Raw genomic sequence first — 23623 nt, 5'->3', positions numbered from 1 at the left:
AAAAAATGTGCACAACAGGAAATAAAGCCAGAGTCTGAAAAAGTGGATGTTCAGTTCCTGGAGGGCTGAACATTTAAAGGGTAAAAATATTCAGTGGCTCTCCAAGAGCTACTGAAATGTCAACAGCCTGAAATTCAGATGATTTTCAAAGGCAGCTTGTGATTCACAATACTGCTGAATTTAGCATACAATGAGCTCCTTTAAAGAAAGCAAATGACTTTTCATGGCCATTGGTATCAATTAGGTTTCTCTGGTACATTATCACTTTGGCTGGCACAGGTTTTGTGGAAAATGACTGCGGCTTTTCTAATTTTAAGGGGGAAAATAGCTTCTGACTTAAAGGAACTGTACCACAAAAATAATGATATTTTTAGGATTGCTACTGCTTTACAGTATTTACACAAGTACTCGATGTGTGCAGTTCTATTAGTGATCTTTTTAAAATTTCAAAATGTCAAGAAGATCTATCTTTTGCTGTACTGGGAGGACCTGAACTTCAATTCCAGCTCAGACAGTGAGTTTTGGTTTTAGCTCACTAGAAAAAACCCACCACCTTAAAATGTTTTGCTCTACATTTTTTTGGTATGGGAGGAAAGAAGAGGAAGAGATACAATTCCTTAAGATTACATCTCTCTGTAAAACCAAACTAAGAACAACACTTTATTTTAAGATGATGTCGAATTAACTTTTTGTTCTGTTCTGCTTTTTTTTTTTTTGCAAATGCATTATTCATCTTTGTAACTGTGTCCAGTTCAAGTGTCTGTAAAAAGGCCAGCACACACACAACTGACCAGGAGCAATAATGCTTATCCCATTGTGAACAAAAGGCATTTATTTTTCCCCCACACGACCTTAAATTGTTCCTGAGACCAAACATTTCAGCCTAGCTTCCTTCTCAAGGTTGTGGAAAAAAAAAAAGGATCACCTCCTCACTCCCACCTCAAAACTGTACTACCCAGTCTTCTACCAGAAACCAAAGGAGTTTCCCAACAGGAACGTTGACTGGCAAACTCCATTTCCCACAATTATCATGTCAAAAAGGGTGTTAAGGTTTCAGTTTTCAGCCAGCACTCTGCAGTTTCCAAATGAATATAAGGACTACCTTGCAAATAATTCTGAACACAGGCATTAATATTTGCAGCATGTCTCAACTGCACCACCCACCCCCTTATATAACATAAAACTTTTTATAAATCGTTCTCCAGGGGCTTTAGAGCAGAAAAACAGGTGGAAAATCCGTGGTGGAGAGGGAGAGTGGCATCTCTAGGACACTCATCCTATATGTGGCAAAGTCAAAACCTGGCACTGTGTTCAATTCACACTCTCATAGTACTTTCCACTGTGTTTTAATTAAAAACCAACAACTCCAAAAATCACAGAATTTTTTTTCCATGCAGCCTCATGCTGTATCACTTGTTACTATGGTTATACACAGCAGAGCCAAACATTTCCATCTTACAATCTTTGTGATGCTGTAGAGGCTTGAAGGACTGATATTCAGAGTTCTGGGCTCTCTAACTTGGTGAAACCACATCAGCCAACTCTGTGTGAGCAACTGAAGGATCCACAGTGAAGGATCCATATGGGAAAAAATTATCAGAAACTAACAGGCAAATGTAACAAATATAAATCCATATGTATATTTGGCTCCATATTTATAGCTAGTTCTCAAAGACATATTCAATGAGGCTTGCAGGCTATTTGAGGACGGGATGGGGAGAAGAGGAAGAGAATGAGCATAGAACATGGGTCTTTCAGCATATGCTGAATGCAATTTATAGATTCCTGCAACCAAACAGGAATCATATGTATAATATGTAATATGCAATACAGGAAAAGTACTATTTTATGCTGGTTTATATAAAGAAATAATTCTGAAAGGGCTGGAGAGGGGGGAGCACATGATTAATGATCAGATGGACATGAGGGTTGTGATTTAACCAAGCAAGGCAGAGGCATTTGAAAAGGAAAAGCCATCTTTTCCAAGCCCAGTGATGTCAGTAAGCCCCCACTGTGGACGTCTCTATGCTAACAAGTGCTTTTTTGGCAGCCTGGCTTATGCTGTTCAGGGAAAGTAACTACACCAGGAGGGAAAAAGGCAATCTTTTCTTAGTACATGCTGCATCACTGAGAAGAAACAAAGGCTGCAGCTGACAGTGAAAGGACAGAGAAATGACACTGAAACCTGGGAGAGTGGAGAATCAGCACTGAGGGTAAAATGGTAAATCAGTGCGCTGGTGGACGTGGCCATCTACAAACACAAGCAAGCAAACAGGACTCAGATACAACCCAACTGTGGCCTGCAGGGATACAGCATGGAATAAGCAAGATGTTCTGCTGATCCAGAGAGGGTGTTTGAGACCATATTTTGAGTCATCAGTTTCAGTAGCTCATCACTGACTAAAGTGGTTTAATTATTCTAATAGGTCTCTCAGTACATTATTAAACTTCAACGCACTATCTAGGTAAAATCAAAAATGTTTAGAAAGGAGTAATTACAATTAAGTTAATAGGGCCAAATACTGTTTGTCCTTCCCTGCAACTAAACACCAGAAGGGGATATTTCTGCTGTTAACAGAGAAGAGTTCTAAGAGAAATGAGTACATTTTTATTTTCTCACTTCAGTATCTCACTTGTGGTTTATGTCACTAACTATGTGTGGAAAGTAAGAGTAGAAGAGTAGCTTATGAAAAACTTGGCAACATCTCTCCCCTCCCACCAACTTAATGTTTTAAATATTCCTTTTATCTTTATCCTCTCCAAAGAACTCACATCTCCAGAAAAATAAGGACACAAATTAAAGTGCTAAAATTATTTAAAAGATTTGGTTTCACAGACCGTTGGATTTGATTTCCAGAGTACCATAAGCAGTGAAGTACCCTGATTTCTAGATTTAAAGAACTATACTGTAAAAAACTCTTGATTTATCATTGGGCATTTGATATTAACAGGCAATCAAAAGTGGCCCAGCATCAGGTTACATGAATATCTATGGCAGCAAGTTCTTAATTACTCATTTATTGTATTGCAAGTATCTAGTCTGTGAGAAAACTGTAGTCAGTGCAATGTCAGAACCCCTTGAAAGAACTTCTGAGAAACAAAAGCACTGCCAAATTTGGCTGAAAAAAACTCCTTTATGTTTAGAGCATGCCATGCCAAACTTTAGGTTACTTAGAGATGAGGTAATAAAACACTTAATACTTAACAGATTTTTACAGGGAAGGAGAAGTATTTCTTCTGCATAAGATCATATCCTGCTACGTTTCATTTCAAGAACTGGTTTGATAGCCAAAAGATGGATTCTTAAGAAAACAGATGTCTGAAGGGTTTTCTTCCTTATTATAGCTAAGAGATATTAAAGTCTTTGAGACTTGGTTTCTTGAAATCTATTTGGTCTGAAGTAATTATTTCCAGGCTACCAAAAAAGTTTTCAAAGAGGTCACACTACTTCTGCTTCATTCTGAGGTTCCTTGCCTGAACCAAAACAACAAGACCATGTTATGTAAGTTGCTTTTCTGACAATTGTTTGGCTGTTGGCAAGCCCGTTCTCCCTGTGATATCCAGGCAGATATTCACAGTACTGCAAATAGCAAATGAAGGTCACTTCACTGGTTCAGAAAAAGATTCAGAATTACCCCCTTCAGTTTTATTCCTCTACAAAGTGTTTTTACAATTGATATGTGATTTTTGTTTGAAGTAGAGTGGGTTTGATTTGGTTTAGTAATTTCTCCATATGTAAATTACCATTCTATCTGCAATACAAACCCATTTTTTCAGATTAAGTTTATTACTATTAACTTCTCTGGTACCTGTGTCCATGAGATTTTTTTACTACTTTTTTAAACTTAAGAGTTTCTCAGCACTGCTGACATTTATTTAGCTCCAGGGTAGCAGGAACTAACAGAGTGGAGAACAGATCAAGTGACAGCAGCCATCAGCAATAAGTTCTGTGCTGTCAATAACGAGGAGCTTTTAAACTTTCAGTTGATGAGGTCTCCATTAGAGATGCTATGGAGCTGACCCTAGGGACCACATTCCGAGAGGAAACTGCTCACTGGAGAGACAGCAGCAGACAGTGTGCGGTTTCTGAGAACACAAAGCTTCTGGTGGTAAGTTGCTTTTCGTTGTCAACACACAGGCACAGAAAGATAAGGCTCCAGATCAGGTAAGCATAAATTTGATAACAGCTTAATGATGAACAAGAATGGCTCCCCACAGGTTGCCCACAGGTACAACTGGTTAATTTAGCTGGAAACTCCAGCTGTGAATTTGAGAATTATGACAGTTTTAAGCCACAGGCTACCACCAGTTGAGCTGCTGTTGCTCAGTCAGGAGGGCAGGGAAGTCAAACACGCCTGCACACAGCATTTGTCACTGGACTTCTTCTGATGCCACTGGCTAAAGGGATAATTCATTTTTTTCTTCTAGCTCCTTACAGTCAATATTCAGAACAGAACTTAGATTATTTCTATTACTTCAAAATTTTATCCAATTCTGTCCAGTTAGTAAGGGGTCTTCAATATAAGCAGAAATCACTTCGGCCAATTTACATTCTATTTTAAGGACCACCCTTTCATTAAATAAACTAAGTAAGAGAAAGCAATACACTGTCCCACTGTTTTGTCAACCCACACTACCTTTTCACAGGCTCTGTTTGCACAAGTGCTGCATCTATCATGGCTTTCATCCACAACTCCATTTCCTTCCCTGTATCTGTGCAGAAATAATAGGTCCTCATGTTTGGATGAGCTGCCTGATTGGAAATGACATGGTCATTGCAATAAAATGAAAGGTTCTGTAAAGGAAGAGAGACAAATATTGTTACTGCATACTCACTCTAATGCTTTATCTAGTAAGACTTCTGCAAATAATATGATCAGAAAAAAAAAATCAAAAGGAACACTACAATGTTTCTTGGTCACTGCATCCATATTTTCAAAATAACTGCCTGTAATTTTCAATCATAGTGGCTTCTTCATTAATACATTACATAAAAAGCACTTAAATTTCTTCAATCTACTAAAAACTATATTGAGCATTCATTAATATAGATTAATATAATTCTTATAAATAAGATTTTGGCATGGATTTTGGCAGTCTGAATGATACAGTAAGTTTTAATTTGTACTTACCATAGTAAATAAATGATGTCTTGCTTAGGAGACCAAATGAAGCGCCAAAAGGAGCTCATAAAACAACAACAAAAAAAGTCAGGACAAAATACTTAGTAAAGTAATTTATACCATGATTTAAAAGATTGTCATAAAACACTCCTGAGAGTGATTCATGTAATTTTGTGATTTAAGTGATAATAAATGATTATTCTTATTTATGTGTAAAGATACTTTGTATCTAAATAACTAACGAACTTTCATTAGTGGGCTAAGTCCAGCTGCAGATGCTGGTTTACAATTAGTAAGCACCACCAAATATTTAAGATCCACGAACTAAAGAGAAAATCCTATTACTAAGTGATATCCATCCATTTTCCCATTCTAGTGATTATGTCTATATTTACATCAGGCTAAGTACTTGAAACTTCTGCTACTCTATTATGTAAAAATCAGCCTCAGAAGCTGTTTGTCAATCTTTTTTTACCAAATAACTCTGTAAAAATGAGTTCTTATGACCAGGCTCTCGTGCTTTCAGATATAAAATCAAATGGAAAAGCTGATTCCCTTACCTTGAAGGCATATTTGCGGTTAATATGGTCCTCAGCAGACAACACAGATATCTGAAAACTAGGCAGAAGTATGCTCCCCAGTATTCCTTCCTCTTTCTCATCTGGGAATGCACACTTGGATTAGAGAAACAGCCTCTGGACACACAATACTTGCATTCAGACACTTGATGAAACTCTTTGAGCCTCACACGAGCACTAACAAGAAGTTTAGCTCAGAGGAGAATGCATTAAGAACCAGGAGCCCAGACTAACTTTGAAGAGAACATGGAAGTCAAGCCTCTAATTCAGTGACAAGAACAAGAACACCACATATCTACTGCCTGCTCAGTAAAAACACCTATGACAACACAAGTAGTTTAAAACACTGCTTACGACTGTTGGCCTTACCAAAAATGTGCACATTCTTCTTCTGATCTCAGGCATATTATGCTACATAATCCCCATTATAATATTTAATTATAAATTACAACTATAATTCCCACAAAGAGTTTACAGTCAATTACATTCCATTTGTAAGAATGCATACGTTTCAGATAATTTGTAAAAAAAAGCTCTCCCCCTAAACAAACACCCTTTTCCCAGAACCTTGTCTTACACAAAATTTTAGATCAATAGATCATAATAAAAAATCGACATTTTAACTAAAAGCCACATCCAGCTTTTAAATCCAATTATACTCTAATAAAGGAATAATTGGATGCAATTCACAAAGTCAGTCTTAATTGTGTTTCACGTACAGAACTTCTATTTGTAATCAGTATCTTAAGAGACTGTCCCCCATAACTCTTCTCTTAGTTGAAGAGAGTGCCCACAATAAATGACTGTGTATCTATGAAATTAAGATGAAAACACAGGTATTACAAAATGTCAAACACGAAAAATAAACACTTACAATTAAAATACTTCAACAGCACAAAAGGATTATTGCTTATGTGTGAATTTTCAAATCTTTTCCAGGTTCTTCTTTTAGTCCTTAGATTTTGAACAGGCAGAACCTTCATTTAAGTTATTTATATGGAGAAAGTTGTGCCCAGACATTTTAGTATCACCTGAGAGATTAGCTGTAAAAACTACGCTTTCTGGGATAGTTATTTAACTGCAGAGATGAGCACAAAATGATTCCAGTTAGAAGGCAGAAAAGAAAAGGAGTGGATTTGCTTTCAGGAACTCAACAATACCCTTAAGTATGACTGAAACCATCTCACCTTCCCTTCAAATATTAACTCCTTGCTAGCCACACACAAAAATGTGCCTTTTTTCCCCCCTGTCTCAGAACATGTGGCAAACGTTGGGGTTTACTTTATTTGGACTTCTGTTTTGGGGAAAAGCTCTCTTCTGCTAGATTATATTTTGACTAATCACTGAGTAAATCCCCCCACTAGTGCCACATAACAGCATTAAGCATTTTTGTTCCACTGAAGAGCTGCATGTCTGGAGGACTTTGGTCTTTGTTAAAGACATACCGCTACATTCCAGCTCCAGATTTTAAAAATCTGTTTCCAATCAGGCTTGCTTTTATCTACATATTCCAGTGCCCCATACCCATCTTTACTTGTGTGCTGTGTCTGAACAGTACACGAGAAAAAAAAGCAGATCTTCCGTCCAGTTCTAAGCACTTTTATTTGTGCCAACAACAACCTTCCAATATGGAAGTGGACAGTCCTTCATGCCATGGGGGAACAGAAAAAGAGTATTCTCTAAGCTGTGAAAAAATACAGTGACATGATTTTTCTTTTCATCTATAAACTGAATTTCAGCTGCCAACATTGTAACACGATTGTAGAAGTTTAGTAAAATCTACTAACAAAACCAAAAAAACTCAACAACCACAACTGCACAACCACAAACACGGTTTCTGGTTTGATCTGGGAGCAAGTGCATGACTCTCCCTGTTCTATTTTTTCAATATCTGAGACAGAGTTAACAGAAACATAAAAGGTTTAGTGTAAAAGCTTCTTATATTTTAGCAGCCACCTCTAATATATTTTGGACTCTCACTGCACAGGTTTAATTCCATTTTAACAGCTTTAACTACTTTCTAGTGAGTGATAGCTAAAAGCTACATCTATCACATAAACAATTCAGGTTATTCTGCTTGTATTTCAGCTTGTTGGGCAGATTAACATGTAGAAAATAAAACTAAGGTTATGGAGCAATTTATATTTATTTGTTGTTGGTTTTGCTTATTGCTTTTTTTATTTTGACAAACTTCCTGTGCAGTGCTTACATTCAATTTAATCTGTTCTTAAGGCAGCTATAATGTAGCCCTTTCTTCACAACTTTTTGAAGAAGAAGCCTGAAGATATGTTTAAAATAAGCCTGTAAAAAGCACAGAGTATATAATGACCACTTAGGTAACCACAGTGTAACTGAATCAGTCAGTCGATGCCTCCATGACTGAAATTTTAGCCTGATTTTTGACTCACCAGGGGTTTATCCAACTATGTGTACCACTTGGGATAGAGAAGCAAAGTCTAATTATTGTATTTGAATAATTCAGAATTTGTTAGCTAAACCAGTTGCAAACAGAGCTTTTATGTTTCAGATCTGGTTTGTCTTTGACTGGATCCATGCTGCACTTTCAGAGAACACCATTTTAACTTCATCAGTCTCTGCTTGCAGCATCACCAGCATCAGCACCAGTTCTACCAACTCTGAAGTTTCACCCCAAACTGAAACCCTTTGCTACCCTTCACCCACAGTTAAGGCTGCAGATGGCCCTGTTTACACTCTTCCATTCTGCCATGCTTTACAATCCTCTTCATTCTCAGCCTCCTTTAAACTAATATGGTCGTACACTTTATTTCAGGATTGTCTGTGTTTCCCTACGCCCAAGTCCTGTATGTTTATCTCCTCAGGAGCACTACAGTTCATGATCTGCAATGGTGAAGGGATCACTAACACACATAACTCCAGACTAGAATGAGAAGCAGCTAATTTTTTCCATGTAAAATAAGTCTAATCTAGCTACATGAGGTTACTCACAGATTCTTTTGTTCCAAATACAGCAGAGACTTCTACTCACATGGAATTGGACAACATTTCATTTTATAAGCATTCATGAACACTGATTAGAGTTCCCAAAGGCATATATATCTTCTTTATCATTCTAAAGGCAGAGTTTCAGCTCCCCTGCACTAAATCCCTTCCCCGTCCCCATTTCAGCTGCTTAATTTGCATGAAAAATCAGATTTAACCTGGCATACTTAGTTCTAGCAACAGAAGCTGTGAGAAAACCACAACCCAGAATTTAGTAACAGAGGTGGCTGTGAATGGGTTTGCCCTTTGAGCATAGCCTGGCAGGCAGGAAGCAATTATGTGAAAGTGGTAATTAAGAAAGAAAGAAAGAAAGAAAGAAAAAAAAGATAAGAGTAGCAGGCCTGGATATTGACAGCTATACAACCATTTTAATCCATTAAGTTAAGCAGCAGCTTATTTCTTACATTTGAGTGGTGTGTCAAAATTCATCTGCTTCCAGCAAAATTAGCAAATGAAGCTCTCAGGAGCTGAACTTACCTCTGTAATAGAAGAGACACAGATCTGAGAGCACAAACCACCTCTTCTTCCACAGCTTCATTCCAGTGCTATCCTGCATGAATCACAGTGATCGAGTCAGAACCCTCAGATTGGTGGCAGCAACGGTTCACAGAGTGAACCAGGCACTGCACAGCTGGGCTGTGTGTGCTGGTAGCTCATTTTCTTGGCTATTTTAAGTATTTGACTTCTCATCCTGACCTGTCGCTGCAAACAAAGACTGTAACCCAGGAAGCCTGAAGTTAACAGAGAATCACAGAACTGTTTAGGTTGGAAAAGGCCATTTAGATCAGAGTCCAGCTGCTACCCAGCACTGCCAAGTCCACCACTAAACCATGTCCCCCAAGAGCCACACTGACACATCTAATTATACTTCAGGGTTGTGACCCCACCACTTCCCTGGACAGCCAGTTCCAATGCCTGACAATCCTTCTGGTGAAGAATTTTCTGCTAATATCCAATGTAAAACTCGAGGCTATTTCCTTTTGTCTTGCCACTTGTCACCTGGGAGAAGAGACCAGCCCCCACCTCACTACAATCTCCTCTCAGGCAGCTGTAGAGAGTAGGAAGGCCTGCTCTGAGCCTCCTTTTTTCCAGGCATGCTAAAGATTACAACCTACCGTTTAACTAATTAAAAAAAAAGCTTTTTTTTCCTTAAAGAGCAAGATAGTGTTTCAGGTACATCCTCCTTTGTTGTCTGAAGAAACTCTCTGTTGAACTTTGTCTTCTACTACCACTCATATATCTAGAGCAAATTTCTTTCCTAAATAAAGTTTATTCCTACAGCAATTTAATTTTCTTTTATGCTTATAACCAATTTACACCACACAACTCAGAATGAAAGACTGCCACCACTACTGCAGTGTAAATAAGCCAGAGCCTTGCAGCACACACATCCGGGTAGAATCTGATTTAATAAATATGTTAATCTGTTCCAAGAAGAAAAGTATGTGTGAATTAGCAATATTCTTGTAGTAAATAGCTTTTGTGACAATGAAGAAGAGGGATTCTGTGATGACAAACTGTGGGGTGGGTTAATTTTTCGGGTAGTTCCCCCACCCAAGAAAAGCCAGGATAATTTTTAGCCTCATATTTCAAGCTCTGCTCTTTTTGGGGTGGGGGAAATGAGCTGAAAGAAGAAGAAAGGATAAACCAAGCATTAGCAAGGAAATGTTATTCAGAAAATGTATGTTCACTTCAAACATCTTCCAGAAAGGGAGCTGGCTCTGGACTTAAAAATTATCAGAAGAATGACAGAAGAAGGTCCTTACGTGCACAGAGACAGCACACCCTGAATGAAACAAAAATTGCCAGTCTCTGTGACTACATAAACATTATCTTACTATCAGAAAGAAACCTGCAGAAGCTTTCACTGTAAATTTTTGAAGACCATACCTGTTGATAAAACTCTTGACTAAATTGGCTTTCAATGACTACCACAACATGGCAATAAATATCCAGCAGCACACTTTCTTACAAACACCAATCAAACATCACAGCATTTAAATTGTTTACCACATAAACCATCTCCAACTGGATTAAAAACTGGTTGAAGTGCCAGGCCCAGGGAGTGGGCGGCCAGTGCCTCATGGTCTGCCCCAGGGGTCGATACTGTGGCCAAGACAATTTAACAACTCCATTAATGAGCTGCACAGAGCTCACCCTCAGCAACTCTGCAGATAACAAGAGTTATGAGGCGTGGCTCATACTCCAGATGGTTGTGCTGTCATTCAGAGGGACCTCGACAGGCTGGGAAATTGGGCAGAGAAGGATCTCTTGAAGTTCAAGGGAGGGGAATGTTCAAGAGGGAAATGCTCAGTCCTCCATCTGGAGAGGAATAACCCCATGCACCATCATGAGCCAGGAATGCACCCTCGTGGCAAAGAAAGGCAGCAGCATCCCAGACTGCATCAGCAGTGCTGCCAACAGCTGGAGGAAGAACATCCTTCCACCCTGCTCAGCACTACAGAGGTCTGGCTGGAGTGCTGTTCAGCACTGGTCTCACTGGAACAAGAGAAACGTGAACATACTGGAGTGAACCCAGCAAAGGGCCACAGAGATGACTGAGGGATTGGAGCGTCTTTCATATGAAAACAGGGTGAGAGAGCTGGGACTGTTCAGTCTGCGGAGAGAGCAGCTTAGGAGGCATCTTATGAGTGTATATAAATATCTGATGAAAGACTGTAAAGAATGTGGAGCCACACTTTTGCCAAGGACAAGAAAACAAACAACGCACACAAAAGAGCAGAGGTAAACTTCTTTACTGTGAGAATGGTCAAATACCATCACAAGTTGCCAGAGAGGTTGTGGTGCAGTCTTTATCTGTGAGGATATTCAAAGCCCAGCTGCACAAAGTCCTGTCCAAGATTCTCAAGCATATGGTGTGATTCTGGGGGTGTCCTGTGCAGGGCCAGGAGCTGGACTCAATGATCCTGACTGGGTCCCTTCCAGCTCAGCATACTCAAGCTGAGCCTGCTTGAGCAGGGGAGGTTGTGCTAGATCATCATGAGGTCCCTTCCAACTAAGACAACTGTGTGATTCTGTGCCCCAAAACACAGCAACAAAATCTCTCACCTTTTGTGAGAATTTTTCACTCTCAACATTGAACGACAGTAGAGGCCACAGCATTGTCTAAACCTGGGAAAATCTTCCACTAAAAACACACTTCTGGATCTTATTATCTGAGAGTAGTTTTTAAAAACTGACTCATCACCAGCACCCAGAAATCTGTGCAGGTCATTCCAGTCTATCTGAGTAGGCACAGTAAATGACAACGTAGATCAAAATTACATACACACATTTGTCTCAGCTGAGTTTAAATGACAAGTTCTTACAGGGTTCTTGGTGGATTTGAAAAATAGATTCTTATTATGGCCTAATGGGTTTTGTTGTTCAGTTTTTTTGATCAAGCTACTGCACTCTGAATTCCTGCAAACCAATAAAGTGCAAGGGTAGTCTGGTATTGAAGAATAGCAAATCTACAGCAGGCTAGAACACTGTCACAGTACTACAGAGCACATACTTCAGATTAGTTTACACTCCACAGGAAAACCTAAAATAATCTCTGGTTTTAAGATGATTATCTTTGAATTAAGAAAATAGAAATACCTATGTGAAATATATGAAGAAATGGCTTCACTTACAATTGTTTAATTGAAATACTATTTTTAGAAAAAAGAAAAAGATAGAGTCTAACAAAAGAAACTTAAAAAACACCCATACTCTGGGTCATACACCCTTGTCCCACGATCTTGACATGCCTGAAATTAAATCAGCTATTTACTACCAACACCTGCTTAGATTTTTTAGAGAGAATCATGTATATATAATCTATCAGTGTTCACTTGTCTGATGGCCTTATTTGTATCAGACTGATAACCAATAAGTAGTTAATTAACTGAAGACCCCAGTTTATGGCTTCACTCTGCTATTGCTATCGTATTTTGTAGAAGTGGTTGTCTTTTGTACTACACACATTAGAGGAAAAAAAAAGAAGGGGGTGAAGAGGGGCAGAGTACCTGTTTGTAGAGCCAGCCTCGTCTGACAACTGGTGCATTAGGATTTCTCTTTATGGAGTTCGATCTCTTTCCAAAATTATGAACCTTCTTTGAAGATCGCGATGTCTAAATTGAATGGAACACGTTAAAGAAACCATGACACCAATAACTGTAGAAAAATCAAAACGCTTTTGTTTTCTTTAAGATCTTTTTCTTCTATGTGTTCCTCTGGGGAACTGCAGAACACCAACTGTATTCTTTTTTTTAGGTAATTATTGTGATGGTTCTGCTGGTTTCAGCATTTCGTTCTTTTCTTCTGCAGAGAATATAAAGACAAATCCCAAGACAAGTACTTAAAGGTATTTTGGGGGTTTTTTTAACAGGAAAAAACCCAACCAAATACATATCTGACCTTCTTCTAAGGTAGGTAGAATGCCTACTGAGCTGTAGGAAGAGGTAAACTCACAGAACTATTATTAGTTATGAAAAATTACATCACCTGGGCAAGCAATTCTACTCTTTCCTGCTTCCAACACTGACCTAACACATGAAAACTTCTTCAGATTCCAACAAGATATAATTCCCCCTTTCCTAAAATATACTGATTTTTTAGTATTCTTTCTTTGTTCTGTGATCTCTTGGTTGGTTTGAATACTCATTATTTTACTTGCTTGCACTGAAGTCAACTTAGAAACCTTTCCATGAAACTCCAGAGGTCACATCAGCTGTTGCTTACACTTTTTACAATCTTGTAATCATCACACACGATTAAGAGAAGTAGGAAAAATAAACCATTTTAGATTTCATCCTTCTACTTGAATAACCAAAAGAAATTGGAAAAGATACAAAGAAACCTGCAGTGCTTTGCCAATTCACACTTCATTCTTCTCAGCCTACATTTATAAAGTTTGTTCTGCAACTAAAAGAGCCGAACATTTACTTGTGTTTTAAATTCTGTAAGAATTGGTGCCTCAGAGACCAGGAGATGTGATAGAGCAAAGTACACTCCCGTGCAGAAGTAAAGTTCAAGTGAATTTTTAAAGCTACATTCTCATCTCTGCTTCAAATCCACCATTTGAATTGAGACAATACAATCCTGTGTTTCAGCTTCCCTATCTCTACTACTGAGACTAATCATGAGGTTATGCAAAATTCCCAAAGGAGGAATGCTAAACAAACACCCAGGTTTTGTTGCAAATGAGGGTGTGGGGTCTCTGTATGGAAATTTTCTCAACACACATCACAGAACTAAGTTGGGTTTTACATGTGCTTCAGAGAGAATCCGGCAGCAGGTTAAAAAAATCATGAACTGAAAACTTCATTTAAAATGATGAGGAGCATCTGTCAATGATGCCATTAACTGAAGAATACAACATTGCTTGGCAAAAAAAACCTAATAACATTACAAAAACTATGTGTGCTTGCCTAGAGTCTACAACACAATGAAACAAGGATGTTTTGTATTTCCTTTTTGCAAGAATCACGAGGGAATGCAAAAACAATCAGAGTGCTTTTAATTTCCCTTGGAGATACGGAAATTTGACTCAGTTCTGAAAAGCAAGACAGAGCAAGCAATTGAAAACCTAATTAAGAATAAATGTCAAAAACTTCCACATTTTCTTCTGAAAAATTCTATCAGTGCAAAATGGACCAAGATTTGCAAGAAGCCAAGAGAGTTGTGACACCCAGCTGTGAAGAAGGAATACATAACAAAGAACATACAACAATCCAGTCATAAAGTGAACTAATCTCTCCCTGTTAACCTGTGTGACTGCTCTATTGGCATACCACACAAAAGCTGTGCTAACACTTTGATCAGAAATAATTTAACACTCATACCTACTCTAATATTAGGCATTCAAAGTTCAAAACCTCTCAAGAGTGCTCCAGAATTCCTATACTTGTAAAAATAGCTATGGCATTAAGGATGCTTCTGAAGACAACCAACCACTTATGTCAAGTCTAACAAATTCAGATAATTTAGACAACCCTCTCTAAGGTAGGTCTGATAAAAACCCATATTGACTCCAATTTCACTGAGCTAACAGCAGTTTTAGTGGGTTACATCCTACCAACTGTGAATACAAACTTCCTTTAATTAAATGCAGCATCACAAGTGTTTTCTAATTTTAGTTAATACAGAGAACACTTCAGATGACTTGTAGTTATTTTACCACACACTGCATAAAGAGAATAACTTCACAACAAATTCTGAACCTTAAGACAATGAGTATTTTGGGATATTGAAATACTGTAGGTGCATATATAAACTAATTATGAGTTCTCAGACTCCAGATCACCTCCTCCACTTGTTATGCCTGCGATCCCTGGTCATCCTGTGGTCTCTCAGACATAACTGATTATCTGTGTGGACATAGGAAGACAGAAAAAAAAAAAAGAACTGAAGGTTTCAAGTACTTTTTACCCCACAGCACAAAAAAATACAGGACATATTGCCCAGCTCCAGCTTCTGGAGAAGGAAAAGAGAAAAAGAGGATAGTGAATGAATGATCCAACTACTAATCACTTGTTGGAAGGTGTAGAAGGTAACAAAGCAAGCAAACTTCGAGTCACACCTGGTACTTAGAGTCACATCTGATGCATTCTAAGGCACAGTCCCAGCAACTCAGATGCCTCCAAAATCAGCACCTATGGGAAGAACCCTGCACAAATCCAGTACTGGGAAAGAAGCCAAGAAGTCCAGCCAGTGATATTCACTGTTTTCCAAAACTGAAAAAACAAACACCAGCAGGGTTTTGAACTCTGGGTAACAAACCAGTCAGCATCTGGGGCTGCACATTTCATCACCCTGCAAGTGTCTTTTCTCTCTGCTTAGCTGGTAGAAAAACACAGGATTTATGTGAGGCTTCTTCCCCAGCTTCAGAACTAGCAGAAAAGGAATTAATTAACATTAAATGTATTGCATGTATATTTGAAAAACATAGGTTGAGAACCTTGCTAATAAGGCAATTTTTTCCATGTCAACTCAGAGAGTACAAATCTGTATCTTTGTTACTTTCAACTTCAGTTTAAAAATATGTTGCCAGTCTTCAAGGCTTACATTATCTTCCAAACCACAGAACAACATGATGCTACTTTCTGGATTTTATAGGCAATTTCGGTGCCTTCCAGTGCTGCAGTCCTCCATGAGCTGGGTGGGTTTGTGCCTCAGCATTTCCCCTTGGACCAGGAGGTTACTCTTGAAGCAAATCTCCCAATCATTCCCTCTTAGTGTGCTTTGGTTTGCATAATAAAGCAAACTGGATTTCATTTAGGCGAGGCTAAAATAGAAGATGCACAAGGAGCACTACTGGACAGTCTGAATATAAACCACAAAAACAGAGTAGGGATGTTCAGCTCTGAGCTGTACTGCCCTTCACACTGCTCCTGCTCACCGTGCTGTTTGCTAATGAACCCCATGACTATTAATCCAAAATCTCCTGGAATCTGAGCAGACCTGTATGGCTACACCTAGAGCAGCCATTCAAAGCTGGACTGGCTTGAAATACCTATAAACAAACTGATTAATATTAATGAGCACTGGGAAACATCCAGCTGTAGTGGAGTCACCAGGAGTTCCTCAGCAGCTGTCCTGGGCTAACACTGCACACCACTTCCTGGGAGAAAATTGTTCACCTTATTCTGCTGATAATCAGGACAGCAGTGAAGAGCAGCAGATCTGAAATGTGGAGGGTGACTGGTAATATGACTGACTTTACACATTAAAAAGCAATTCAGGACACATAATCCTGTTTGTCTAGGTAGTGATTTTAACAGCAGGAAGAAAGATAAGATAAAAAAAAAGACAACTACTAAAACAATTTCTTCATTCTACATATATACTTCTGTAGCAGTCTGAAGCCTGCCTAGACCTTTTTCACAGCCAGGGGTCTGTGCTAGTGGCTCCATGTTTGGAAATATGCTTCAAGCTAACAGGAAACAAGCAGCACTTAACAGAGCTGCAGTGTGTTATTTGGCCCCCCCTCGTGTATACAGTGGGAAAGCAAGACTGGAATTAAGACTTTTACTGGGCAGCAACTGATTTTTGCCTCACCTCATATTAGCCCCAGTATTAGACTCCAGAGAGTCTTTCTGACACAAAATAGAAACTTCTCCAAGTTCCCTATCTATCTGGGATCAATTAATGTTAATGGCAGGAAGAACCTTCTTCTGTACCCCTCAACTGTCTGAAACTTTAGCTGTACCCCAAACTTTTTTTCCATTCCTCATTACATGCCAGTATCAGGTGTGTTCATGAGTTATCTCTGAGAACAAAAACCACCTAAAAAAATTGGTTTGGCAACCACACAAAGCATCCTTCTCCTCTGTAATTAATTCTCTGTAACTTCCCTCACCAACATTTTTTTCCTGTTTTATTGTGCTGTAATATACCAGGCCTCTACATATTATATTCAAAAGCTAGTAAGACAGCCAAGAATTTCAGGCTCTACTGTTTGAAGACATGTTTGAGTAAAAACACAGAAGAAAATCAGTTTTGTATCCAGGTACAACCCATGGGCCATTTCTATATAGGCATCTTTAGAAATGATTCAACTCCTTAGCCTTGAATAGCTGCCAGAAAAGGCAGACTGATATTAGCTGTGGTTATACTTTGCCAGCATTCACCTCCCAAAATCAACACTTTTTAAATGGTGTTGCACTAATTCAGACAAATTCACACCTGAAAACTGATGGGCAGTAATTACACATACAGCCACAATAATCACATTAATATTTTAAGTGCATTTAAATAACTAGAACAGGAGGAATGAAAAGTAGAACAACAGCCTGTTTTTTCAAAATATTATTTTCACAGGGAACTAAAGTGTCATTAATCAATGAAAGTAAAAGTAATCACTAAGTGGGCCACAGAAATCTCAATTTCCTTCTAGAAGACTATGGAACAAACACTAGGCTAAAGGGCATTTTCAACTACTCTTTTGAAAGAGAAGTGTGAAAAATGTAAGACACATGCTCCTAAACTGTAATTAATTTTGCATATTTAACCTGAGATTGCTTCCTAGAAAATGAATTTCAAGAGAACTAGCTTTCTAATTACTGCATTCTACATCACTATTACGACTCTGTCAAGAAATTACCTTGGGTTTTTTGCTTGCTTAGTTGTTTTAGGGCTTAGCCAGTTTTGAGTTTATTTTTTGCTGTTGTTTGGCGGTTTTCTAGTTTGTTGTACTTTAAACTGGTTTTCCTGCATGGACTTACACATGATCATATGAAAGTTGAGATGGATTTTGTTACTGTTTATAATACATCTGTGACTCTCTATTTTTCCCCCCAGCAACATTAATAGATTAAGACATTTTTCTCATTAAATAACACTTTTCTAATGTAGGTCAAGGATCCTGCCTGTCTTGTGAGGTATGTAAAACAAAAAGTCTCCAAAATGCACTTAAAGGAACCCTGCAATGTTTCTTACCACATGGTAAGTCAATTATTTCAATCCAAGTTTCTGACATTACGGAATTTCCTCAGTTAGAACACATTCTAAAGTTTATTTTTCCCTTGCAGGCTGGATTAATCTGCTGAAAAAGCACTTCTCAGGGTTAAAATTTTCAATGACTAGCTAAAGTATAGGGTTTTTTCCCCCTTGTTTAGCTCTTAACTACTGGGTAGAAGAGATGACAGCTCTTGTCTGTCGTCACTGATCAAAGCTGCTATCTTGGTCTCTTAGGAAACTTAAGACACTTCTTAATTTTGTAGCAAGTGCACTTATCTCTCAGGAAAGTTGAAAATAAAACAAAAAAAACCCCAAACAGACAATAGGCTCATCAGCTTCATCCGATAAACTTAAAAGTTGATAAGAACATCTGGGCATTTACCTTCACCTCCTGAGAAACTGGGTGAATGGAGAAGCAAAACACAAATTAAGGTGACCCTAGGATTCTCCTGAACATTTACTAGGAATTTTCCTAGGAAGGCAGGACTTCTACTTCTGGTCCAATGGCAGGAAATCATTCCCCTGCTGTTTAGCACAGGGTCACCTCCCACCTCTCTCACAACTCCTTCTTACCCACAATTCCAACTCTCTCTGTTTTACCTGGAGACATCCAGGCAATTGTTTGTGATGGAGCGATTTCTGTAACAATGCTGGCCCAGATGCCTCATCAGTCACTCAAGGTTTTTGCTGTTCACACAGATCAGAAAGGTCAGGTTCTGTAGACAATTTAAGTACGTGCAAGTCATAAAATCTGAGATACCTGATGGAAATTACAACTACAGTGACAATTTGTTTCAGACACTTCAGTTTCCAAATTAAACATGGAAGCAGTCAAGTGCCCTGAAAAATATATAAGCTTTGCTTCTTTCTTTCAGTGGAATACTAACACATAGCACTGTCTAGTACCTTCTGGAATAACTGAATTATTTCAGTTCTAATTTATTTGGACATAAAGACTTACTCTGCCCACAGGGCTCATTGGATGAGCAGCATAATCTGATGTCAGATTATAGTTAGTTGCTTCACATATCATGCTTACTGGTCGCTCCTTCTTTTCTTCAGATGACATTGCTGCAGCAGTCCTGAAAATAGAATATGTAATAGCACTAGAACATGCTGTGTGTGCAGACTGCTAATAAAAAGCACCCCTAGATGTAGCCTTGTACAGCCTGTGTCCTACTTTTCCAATTTGAAAGCAATTCAAACTTCACTGCAGAGTTACCTGCATTGTGTTCTAAACTCCAATCTATTATAGATGAATTTTAAGATGTTGTTTAAAAATAGAATTTCTCTATTAGTGCAAGGTGTTGGTGGGAGGGAAAAAGACAGGTATGAGCGTGAGATGGAAATGGGAAGAAATGCTTTCCAGAGACCCCATCTGGCTTTGCCCCACTTTGGTGAGAGCAGGCACATTTGTGAAATTTGGCCAGTTCTGATGGTTTTCACTCGAGCCACCGTGTAACGTGTTGCAGCAATGGTGGTGAGTAGGACACCCAGAACCCAGACACCAACAAAGTCTTGAGGTCAGGTATGAGCTCCATGCAGAGCTTCTTGCATTGCTGTGTATTCTACAAACTAATGCAAAGACAGCAAATCCAAGTTATTATCCAATGATTCAGGAAGTGTCCCAACTGGCCAAGGAAATAACCAGCTGAGGAGAAACTATGAGGCAAAACATTATAGATTAACAGCTTGTGATTGTCCCTAAGTGATTATAAAATGTATCCCTTTCTGGAAGTTTATTTGATTGTTATATAATATCTAGGTCATTTACTAAAATTACAGAAAAACTAAAGTGACAAGTGGAAATTCATAAAGTGCATAAATATGATGCATTTCTATCATAGAACTAATTTGGGCTATGTTTATATCTTAAAAGTTAGCATAAAATATTTATCATTACTTTCAAGTAATTTAAACAAGTAAAACTATCTACATGTTGATCTGACTTGGAAAAAATATTGCCACTAGTAATCACTGAATCTTACTTCATTATTAATGGCCTTTAAAACCTGTGTTTTATAGAGTCAAACAGAAGTCACTTACTGCTCATTCACAACAAAAATACAGTTGTCCTGCGAAGGCTGTCCTGTTACTGGATGTTTGCAGGTTACTTTTCGTTCATTATGACTGTGAAAAAGAGATAAAGAAAAGTATTAGGAAATAATGTTTTGTTTTTCCAGCTCGATGTAAATCCAGTACATCAAATGTATCAGTACAGTGAAAACAATTAAGAATATTTCATTATGGCACACAACAACATACGTGTAAACACTCACAAATGCATATATATATATATACACATATATATACTAAGAAAAAGGATGAGAACTAGTATTGAAAAATCTTCATTAACACACTGAAAAGAGACAGAAAACACTGGTACTGGGTTGGTAACCACTTTGAATTTTAAAAACTACAGAAGTAAAAGTGTTTTTAGTCCATATATGAACATAGATAATTCACTTCAGGTATGACTTTATGTATTCATAAACAGGATTTCAGCTGGACAGGGACAAGTTAAACATGAGACACATACAACTGCTCTGTAAGGATAAAGTAACACCACTGTAAAAGCAGTTGTCTTCATCCTCAGCACATGAAGATACTAGTTTAAAATTTCCAATATTACAGAGAAATACTCAGTGACTGGAATAAGAGTGAGGGGGTTGCAATCACAGTTCTACTTTTGCAGGTGGCTTTTTAATTCAGGGTGCTGCTCTGAAGTACCCTGCAGTGGCAGGGAGGCTGAGCTTCACCCTCAGCAGCCCAAAAATGCTCACTTGGCATTATCTCGTTCCCCTGAACTGCAGATCCTGATAGATCACAGTGGCTCCCACAGCTTGGCAGAAATTGCCCAAATTCAACAACTATCAGCTGCTGCTGTGCAAGAAAGAAATGTTTGGATTTGAGTCCTCCAGCCTCTGAAGGGAAGGAAGAGAAAGGGAGGGCTGGTTCTGGGCTCTTCAGTTCAAGAAAGACAAGGAGCTACTGAAGAGGCGCAGGGCTATGGAGATGATGAGAGGACTGGAGCATCTCTCCTGTGAGGAAAGACTGAGGAAGCTTTGGTCAGCCTGGAGAAAGATGATCTTATCAATGCATCCACCTATCTGAAGGGTGAGTGACAAGAACACAGGGCCAGGCTCTCTTTAGTGGTGCCCAGCGACAGGACGAGGGGCACAAACTGAAACACAGCCAGTTCCACCTAAATATGAGGAAAAAGTACTGTGAGAGTGACTGAGCACTGGAACAGGCTGCCCAGAGAGGCTGTGGAGTCTCCTCTGGAGAGATTCAAAACCTGGCTGGACAAAACCCTGTGCACTCTGCTGTAGGTGAGCCTGCTTTAGCAGAGGCTTTGGACTAGATGATCTCCAGATCACAGGCACTTTATCCTTAACACCTACTGCCTATTCACTTAACCATCTGATCTTTCAAAACTATGAAGCACAGCTCATCTCACGAATGTCACGCTTTCCACCCTTCTTGCTTCGTAAAAACAACCTCAATTTAACAAGCCTATCTTAATATTCTCCACTTTTAAAATAAAATTCTTTGAATCATAACAATTTGCAATTTTAGAGCGTTATTGATTAAAAGCTGCCTCCAAACAAAAGCCGAATAAAAAATCCACATTGCTTTCATGGTGAATGAATGGATAAGCCTTCATAAACCTAGAGTGCAAGACTAGAAAGGTAACCCAATTCTTTGCACTTCCTCTACTGGGATTTTAAAAACCTACTGATGCCTAAATGGAGAGACTGTGTTACAGCTTACTGAACGAGCTAGCCATTTCCAGTACTTTATCTTTGTACTAAATTCAGCAGATAGTTCTAAGTTTAGCTCCTGAAGAAGCTGTTGTTTTAGAAATGTATCAATTACAATGAGGAGACAGGAAAGAGACACTCCGAGGACAGTCTGTGCCGTTTCTAATTGCCGTGGTCATACAATGCCTCTCAAGGAAAGTGGCCCAGATTAAAGAGAATTCAGATTCAAAACATTCCTGAGGAAGCATCCAGGTTTATTTGGTTGGGTGTTTTTTCTTTTGTGATCCCTCTTTTTCTTCCCTTCCAGAAACTTTCTTTTTTTTTCCCCTCTGACATTTCAGAAAGTCTCACACCAAAGTGAAAAAAACAAACAAAACCTACGGAGATGAGCTGGCCAAAAAAGCTTTGCCAAAACATTGCTTTCTTGTTTGCATTAAACCTTGACAGGTCACAGTCAGCTGACATCCATAAACGTAGAAATAAGTGGATCAGGACTTCTGCTCAGGGACCATCAATACTCAGGCCCACCCAAGAGGAGGTACATCCCATGTTTTGTGTGAGTGCACCTCACTGATGATACAGGAAGAGGCCAATATTGAAAGACTGCAGTGGGGAAGCCATGCAAAACCAGGAGAGAAATAAGGGAGAGGGCAGAAAAGTGAGAGAGGAGAGCAAAGATAGCAATATTCAAGAATATTTTGCTTCAGGTTTGAGTCATCTATCAAGTTAGCATTGCAAAACCACCAAAAATTCCTTGAGGAAAACACGGTTTTCCTCACTGCTCACACAGATGTTGAGATGTACAGGAGGTAGTTGGGATTACATAAAAAAGGCAGAAAACATATCACAGACATGAACCATGTTCCTGTGGATTATACAGTACTTTCCTTCTAGATCTGCATAATCACTTCCTTCTAAAAGGGCAAGGCAAAGGAAAAAACAGGCTTTTCTTTGCCTTCATCTTAGACACAAGTGACATCTCACAAGTGAACACTGGAAATTCAGCTTGTGCAACTAAGAGTGATGACTGTAAATATGTCTAACAGGATGAATAGATTTTAAATACTTCCATTTGAAAACTTTTTCATTACTCATCTAATTACTGCATTTTTGGCAGTAATTTAGCTGGTATTTTGACAAGACTCCTCTAAATACTTGCACAAGGTGTAGCGAAGCTTGATAATTATTGTCATAACCCTCCCACATAACAGTAGCTTAAGGCATTTGTTTTAAACTCCATCTTGCAGAGCACAGAGTTTTATTCAACTCTATTCAAGCTACAATTTGATATTCACAGTCTTCAACATCCAGTTTAGACAGTTGTTCAGCTATCCATAAATTTCTGGGTACACACACATACACTTGGAATTTCAATTATTATACTATTATCTATACATCATCAATAAATCTCAGGGGAAATAAAGCAAAACACTGAGAGTTTTTTTTAATGAGAACTCTAATTTCAACTTTATACCAAGTCCAATGTGTAATTCAAAGTTTCAACTCTGCATATTTATGTGTCTGTACTTTTATTATGTGGAAAGAGAGTGATTCACTTTGATACAGCCAGATAGAAGCCAGTGTGTTCCTTTCACTTATGCAGAGATACAGCCTCCTCCTTCCAGTTTTTCCTGTGTTTTGAGAACACAGGATAACCGTACACAAAGTCTTCTGCACTTTTTCTGAAGGC

General features: G+C 38.6%; 1 protein-coding gene across 21 annotated transcripts in view; it reads right to left on the bottom strand.

The window, feature by feature from the left end:
* Positions 1-23623, bottom strand: part of PLEKHA5 (pleckstrin homology domain containing A5) — a 162373-nt gene that overhangs the window by 48412 nt on the left and 90338 nt on the right. For all 21 annotated transcript variants that reach the window (XM_048301926.1, XM_048301927.1, XM_048301925.1 and 18 more), the window contains 6 exons: positions 20216-20299; positions 19131-19251; positions 12736-12840; positions 9200-9272; positions 5684-5784; positions 4638-4753 (listed from right to left, as the gene is read on the bottom strand). In XM_048301926.1, coding sequence (XP_048157883.1) covers positions 4638-4753; positions 5684-5784; positions 9200-9272; positions 12736-12840; positions 19131-19251; positions 20216-20299 — 600 coding nt within the window. The remainder of the gene's footprint in view (positions 1-4637; positions 4754-5683; positions 5785-9199; positions 9273-12735; positions 12841-19130; positions 19252-20215; positions 20300-23623) is intronic.

The sequence above is a fragment of the Corvus hawaiiensis genome, chromosome 4 (genome assembly GCF_020740725.1).
Source record: "Corvus hawaiiensis isolate bCorHaw1 chromosome 4, bCorHaw1.pri.cur, whole genome shotgun sequence".
In the NCBI taxonomy this organism is placed as follows: Eukaryota; Metazoa; Chordata; class Aves; order Passeriformes; family Corvidae; genus Corvus; species Corvus hawaiiensis.
Note: the sequence above shows the minus strand (reverse complement) of the source record. Positions and strands in the feature narration are given on the sequence as shown.